A 7,481-nucleotide genomic window follows, 5' to 3' on the forward strand; every position below is an offset into this window, starting at 1 on the left:
GGACTGGTGATGAAAAGGGGCTTTGGCTGGGTCTTATGGTACCCATTGCCAACAATTCTTTAATAAGTTTTTCTTTCTCGGATTTTTGGTAATAGGGATACCTGTAAGGACGAACACTGATTGGGGAGGTACCCTCCTTCAATACTTTAGAGTGATCATGTGATCTGCTAGGCGGGATTCCTTTTGGCTCTTGAAAGATTTCCACAAATTCTAGCAACAGATTCTCAATCTGTTCTGGAATTTCATTCTGGGCTGATCCCAGCTCCCATATTTGCAGAACCAGGCCTTCCTCGGCTCGTCTTAATTCTTTAAAAAAGGTTGGGCTGCAGTCGACTTCTGATTCCATAGATCAGGACCGTCTTCCCCTCCTTTTGGAACTTCATTTTTAAGGCTGAGAAGTCCCATAGAATAGGCCCTAGACTTTTGAGTCACTGAATTCCTAACACCATATTGCATCCTCCTAGCTGAATGACATAAGCTCGGGTAACAAACTGATCTTCTTGAATCACCAGTTTGATATCTGAGCAGCTTCCCTCACTCCACAATCGAGAACCATCTGCAATATTCACCCCGATAGGCTTGTGTTTTAGGACTTTCATCCCTACCCTTCTTGCTACCCTGGGATGTATGAAATTATGTGTACTTCCTGTATCAATTAAGGCCACAAAGTTATGGCCACTTAGCTTAACTTCCACCCTCATAGTTTTAGGATTAGGACTCCCTATGATTGCATGAAGGGATATGTTGATTCCCTCCTTGCCATCTTCCTAAGGATCTCCCAAATCGATCAGGTCTTTAGGGACATAATTTTTTTCCTCCACCTCTTCATCTACTTCCTCTATTAAGAACATCCTTTGTCCTCCACACCTATGGCCAGGTCCCTATTTACTGTCACATTTAAAGCAAAGCCACCTGTCCCTTTTTTCCTTCATCTGTGTTGGAGTGAGTCTTTGTATCTGAACTGGTTTATTTTCAGCTCTGGGCTGAATTGGGGTTGGGTTTTGGTTTTGAAACCCCATAGTATTAGGCCTCCAGGATTTCCTCATGATTGTTAGATTTTCCTCCTGCATCCTTGCTAGTCCATAAGCAGTCACTAAATTCTGGGGGTTCAGCATTCTGACTCCCATTTTTATCTCCTCCTTCAATCCTCCTAGGAAACAACTGAGCCTGTGAGAGTCCGACAGCCCTCTGACCTGGTTTGAAAGTATTTCGAATTGGGTTTTGTAGAGCTCTACTGTTGATGTTTGTTTGATATTTACGAGGGCTTCCATGGGGTCATCATAAGATGATGTTCCGAAACGAATTTGGAGGGCCTTAACAAAGGCTTCCCAACTGGTGAGAATTCCGGTCTCCTCTAGTTCCTGATACCATGTTATGGCCTTCCCTTCCATGTGAAAACTGGCTATAAACAGCCTGTGTTGAGCTGGAGCGTTGTGGAAGTTAAAGAATTGATTGGCTTTGTATACCCAACCAATAGGGTCATCTCCATTAAATTGGGGAAACTCCTGTGGATTGATTTGAGCTGAACTTGTTGAATTCCTTCCTGTGGCACCATTTCATGCCTTGGATTTCCATTAATTGCTCCGGTGGGAGAATTAGGAGGGGAGCCCATAGGCCTTTTGCCTTGGGTTTTAGTCCATTGATCAATCCTGGCAGACATATTTCTCATCTGTTGTACTATGTCTTCCAACATTTGCTGCTGAGTCTGCTGGTTTTGTTGCTGTAACTCCTGTTGTTGTTTCATCCCTGACATAGTTTCAATCAGCTGTGAAACTCTTGTTTCTTCAGCCATCCGAGAATCGTGGCTCTGATACCACTTGGAATAGTCTTGGTAATTTCAATGGAAATAATACTGGAATTTTTTATTATAGCTTTTCTTTAACCTGGGCTTACAGGTAAATGGGAAATTGGAATAACAAGTTGAAAGGTACTTATAATAAAGAAACTGAAATAAAGGAACAATGCTGAATTGATAAACCCTAATATAGTTTTCTGAGCAGTTTCGAGGTAGCCCGGGCCTCCTGGGTGAATGAGATTTACTTCAAAGTAATTTCCTGCCTCTTGCTGCGCCTCCTTTCCCCCTTTATAGTAATTCTAAGTTAATTGAAAATTAATAATAATAGATAGATAGAATTGACAGCTGTTTTATTGATTTGTATTTGGACTCTTCTTCTTCTCCCAAACGGTATCGTAATTGGACTCCTTCTCTTACTCCAAACGGTGTCATTTGCATTTGAATTTACTTCATTGCCAGCTGTCAGCCGTAGGAGTTTTTTCATCTCAGCCCTCCACGTAAGTGCTTCTTTTCCAATCTTGATCATACACGTGCTAACTTTATTTCTTTGCTGCAGGTGAGTCTTCTCCAATACGTCTCCTTCATTTCGTCCCCCTGCCACCACTTGATCTTGCTCCTTTAGACGCTGGCAGACTATTACACTTTCTTTCTCTTCTTTTCCAAACAACATGGGGGCAGAAACACTGTCTTGCCCAAGAATATTGCCTCCTATCGTAAGATACTTTTTTGGTGTTGATATCTCATTATAACTTGTTTATTTCTCAAATTAACAATTGAATCATACGATATAAGCCATTAAATGTTGGAAACAAGATATTATCCAATCATCCAAGCAGTTAAGAGTCTTGGAAGAATTTGGATTCGAGGCTAATGGTTCTCCCTATTTAATTAATTAATTGAGTAGTTTTCTTTTTCTTTGTCCTTGCGATAATAATACCGGGGAAACAATTGCCAATAGAACAATAAATGATGGCCAGTTGGTCGGTCATATAAAAAGCCATACATTCCTCAAACTTTCCACACTCAAGTGAAAGTCCAGGCACACGATCCAGTAATGGAAGAGATCACAATCATAATGGCAGCACTCTCCACCCTCACTTCTCCCCAACTCACAGATATCACAAGCTCCATCCTCTCGCAAACCGTCCGCCGCCGCCGCCGCCTCTCGTCCCTCCTCTGCTCTCCCTCTCTTTTCTCCCTCACCTTTCACCATCTCCATTCCCTCTCCCTCATTCAGAAGACCTTGCTCATTTCCAAACACCTCCTCTCATCCCTTCACTGCCTCACACGTCACTTCCACCCAACAACCCTTATTCCACCACACCCCAACACCACCATCAAACACCGTGACCTCGACGCTGCATTGCTTCTTATTTTCCTTTGTGATGTACACCAAGAAAACCCCGAAATACTTAAAACACCAATCGCTAAATGGCGTGAGGGTTTGAGTAAACATTACTCTGAAGCTGTGCTAAGGCAAACAAGCATTGTGGTGCATTATGGTGGTGTCCTTTTACCATATGTTGAGATGATAATAAGGTGTTGGCGGTTCGTTGGTATGATGGCTGGTTGTACAGTGGGGGAGGGTAGGGAGTTGGCAGCAGCTCCGGCAGCAGTGGTGGCGCTTCCGGCAGTAGAGGTGAGAGGAGGTGGTGAGGAGTGTGTGATATGCAGGGAAGAGATGAGTGAAGGTAGAGATGTGTGTGAATTGCCATGTGAACACTTGTTTCATTGGATGTGCATTTTGCCATGGCTAAAGAAGACGAATACTTGCCCATGCTGCAGGTTCCAGCTTCCAACTGAAGATGTGTTCGGTGAGATCGAACGGCTGTGGAGTGCTATGATCAAGATTGGTAATGGGGCCCCGGTGGGGAATGCACATGATCGATGTTGATAATGGCATGAATTGTAGACGTGGAAGAATCGCAAGGACTTATTGGCCTCTAGTGAATTTGGACATTTGTGCATTTACGAGGCAAACGTGGTATAATGAATGGTTGCGATGAACAGGCTGTAGAGGATCACTTGTTGATGATAAAGACCCCTGTGGTTTAGGTACTTTGGGGCATGTTTGTAGAATTGTCGATTTGTAGCTAAATAAATGAAAGGATTACATATATTATTGGGGTTGCTTGGAAAAAAATAGATTAGAACATATATATAGAATCAATAGTTGCACAATTTGTTACTAGCTTTCGCAATCACATTAATTTTGTGGGTTAATTATATTTTATTTTTGCATGAAGCTAAATTTAAAATATTTAAACTCGTTTGTTATGCAGAATTCAAATTATAGATACATAATTCAATTTAGGATTTGATATTATTAAGGATCGTTTGTTTGCTTGAAAATAATTTCTTTTTGAAAAATAATTTTTTTATAAAATGAATTTCTGGAAAGTGAATTATTTTTTGATGTTTGGTAGTGTTCTAGAAAATAAGTTAAAATACACTTTCCAGTGTTTGGTTATATTAAGAAAAATTAGCTGGAAAATAGCTTATTAATATTTTCATTTTTTTAAAATTTATTAAAATAATAAGGAATAAATCTTACAAATTAAAAATTTGAATGAGAATGAAATTGAAAAAAAATCTAATTTCATAAATTATCTCAAATAAAATAGATAATAATAAAAATAATGGAGATCAAATCTAACAAATAAAAATTTGAAAGATGATGAAATAATAATAATAATAATAATAGTTTCATAAATTATTTCAAATAAAATAAATATCAATAAAAAAGAATGATGACCAAATTTGATAGATACAAAATTTCAATTAAGAAAATGATAAGAGAAAAGAAAATAACAATTATAAAAATGAGAACCAAAGTTAATATAAAAATCAAATTAAATCAAAATTTAAGGGATGCAATTAAAAAAAAAAAGAGATTCAATTAAAATATATATTAATCAGAAGTTTGAGGATCAAATTTGATATAAGTAGCAAATAATATGATATTTTCTAATTTTTTCACAGCTTCTGGAACTAGAAATTAAGTCATTTTTCTTTAACTGGAAAGTGTTTTTCGATCAATTGACTAACTTTTCTAATGATAAATAAATACATGAAAGTTTGGAAAGTGATTTTCAAAAAATAACTTTCCGGGCAAACAAACGTCCCCTGGTTTAAATCTGATTAGATTAAATCAATTAAATTTAACTAAATTAATTTTAAATTAGTTTAATTTTAAACTTGATATTAAATTCTAAATTACTGAATTTTTTAAATCAATTCATCAAAAATATATTAGATTCTTCTACTATATTTCAAATAAATTTCATTGTTGTTTGAATGGTATTGAAATATATAAAAAGTGGGATTTCCGAAGTAGTCCAGATCATTGCTAAAAAAAATAAAAATGAAGTCAAGATAGATTAAAGAAAGATAAGAGACCTTGTTTCCTTGTTTGAACATCACACCAATCAAAGCTTAACATAGAAGAAACTCTGACAATAATAGGAAGTGGTCACCAAAGTATGGTGATTTCATGCATAATTATGAGTCAGATTAAAGAAAAAACAAGGTTATAATATAGTGTAACGATCGAGAAATTATATATGGACATTATTATAAAATTGTATGTATGTATAAGACTTATTTTATTTCTTCATGAAGCCAGGCATAACCTTGGCTATTGGAAATCTACAAAATGATGAGACCTCCTAAGTTCTCTCTAGCTCTCATTTCTCCTCATGACGATGCTTCACAATTCATTACTCATTGATTCAAGCTTATGATTTCTGCATCTTTTTTCTCTTTTTTCTTCTCAAGGCTTTGCTTTCTCAGTGCAAAGGGAGAGGTGAGCAGTAAGTAATCATAATTCATTCGTGACCATGGATACTCTGAGTTGGGCTTTATGCAATAGTTGAATAAGCGAAAAGACATTAATAATAATATTTACAAATCTATAAACTAATAGATTATATTCTAGGTATTAATTGTTCACGGTTCATCATGATTTTTCTATGATTTTATGGACATTTTAGGTCTTTAAAGTTTCATTTCAGTCTCAACAGTTCTACTGAGTTTTGTTTTGATCCTTACCTTCATTGAAAGAGAGAAGGGAAGATTTTGGGAGAAAGAATGTTGTTTATTCGTCTTGCTAGGGTTTACTAATCTAGTTTTATCATGGAAGTTCCCGCCCCACATATGACAACATAATAGAGATAATTGGAGATACAAAAAGGAATCAAGGATTTCACTTGACATACTAAGTTTATTAATAACCATAATGAGCCTGTTTTTGTTTGAAAAAGAGATCTAACATAGAAAATAGATTTTGATTGAAAACTTTGAATTATGTATTTTTTGGTATCTTATGGTAATAAATGGATTTGTAAACATTTTCGAGTATAAGTTTGGGGTGATTTTGGTTGAAAATATTATATAAAAAAATAGTTTTAGATGAGAAATGAAGGATTACAAAATCTTCAATTGACTGGAATTTTATAGAAAAAGATGACCAAGAATAATGTGTGCCCCTTGTATAGAGAACACATTGTTTTGCTTTCTCTTTTTTTAGAGTTGGCTTGGATTTTTTATGCCCAAGAAGACCTGGCTTATTGCTGGCCTAGTGATGTAGGCTTGCTTTTATTTATTTATTTTTAAATTATATTTTTTTCCTTATAAAATTAACAAAAGTATGATATATATATATATATATATATATATATATATATAGCTTTTAAATATTTAATTTTAATTAGTCATTACTGAAATTTCTTGTATGAAAAATATTTTCCATTCATGAAAAATTTTGAAGTTAGCTAATGAAAAGTTTACCTAAATCTTAGTCACATTAATGCTAGGAGAAAAATTATTGGAATAAAGATCTTTGGGCAAAAACAAATTAGGGTAAAATATACGAGAACATATAGGTCAAAGAACATATAGTTTTAGTATCTTCTGAAGGCTTTGCTTTCTCAGTGCAAAGAGAGAGAGGTGAGCAGTAATCATTCATTTGTGATCAAGGATGTAAAACACATTAATATATATATATATATATATAAAAAAAATTATATATTTTTAATATGAAATAATTTTTTTTTAGTTTTAAATACTTTAACTTAAAAACTTAACAATAATATTTTGTTAATGTAGGATAAATTTTTTTTTTTAAAAATATTCTTTTAAACTTTATTATTTACAATATACATAACATATATTTTTATATATATTTTTTTAATTTTTTCATATAAAATATTAAAATTTAATTTTTTTTAAAAAAATTCAGGTTAATCCAGATAGATCCTGATCAACCCATGAAACCTGGGACCTAACTCCTTGACCGGCTCAACCTCTGAACCGGGTTTAATAGCTATGACTATACCCAGTTACAACAAATAGCCATCAGTTATATTTTAATTAATTCCAAGTTATTAGTGGTTTTAAAATTCTATTTGTATTTTAGTTTTTTTTTTTTTTAATTTTAGTTTTATCTGTACTTGATTTTGGCTATTTAAAACAGCAAAGCTTTTAATAAGAGAATACGTATAATTTTCAGCAAAAAATATTGTATTTTTAGTAAAAAACAAATGTGGTACAGTTCTGACATGAAAAGAACCTTCACAAATATTTGTGCGGGGACATATAAGGGAGTGTATGTTTTCTAATCCATTGTGAATCTATTTTATGTCTTTCATATTTTACATTTCTCTTTATATTATATCTACTCTTTTTT

At 34.3% G+C, this 7,481-nt stretch overlaps 1 protein-coding gene across 1 annotated transcript; it reads left to right on the top strand.

The window, feature by feature from the left end:
• The first annotated feature begins 2,720 nt into the window (after nucleotides 1-2,720).
• LOC118062873 (E3 ubiquitin-protein ligase SGR9, amyloplastic) lies at nucleotides 2,721-4,009 on the top strand. The gene has a single exon (XM_035076741.2). It carries the CDS (start codon nucleotides 2,850-2,852, stop codon nucleotides 3,687-3,689), a length of 840 nt encoding a protein of 279 aa, XP_034932632.1. The 5' UTR covers nucleotides 2,721-2,849; the 3' UTR covers nucleotides 3,690-4,009.
• The last annotated feature ends 3,472 nt before the right edge of the window (nucleotides 4,010-7,481 follow it).

The sequence above is a fragment of the Populus alba genome, chromosome 16 (assembly GCF_005239225.2).
Source record: "Populus alba chromosome 16, ASM523922v2, whole genome shotgun sequence".
Taxonomy (NCBI): domain Eukaryota; kingdom Viridiplantae; phylum Streptophyta; class Magnoliopsida; order Malpighiales; family Salicaceae; genus Populus; species Populus alba.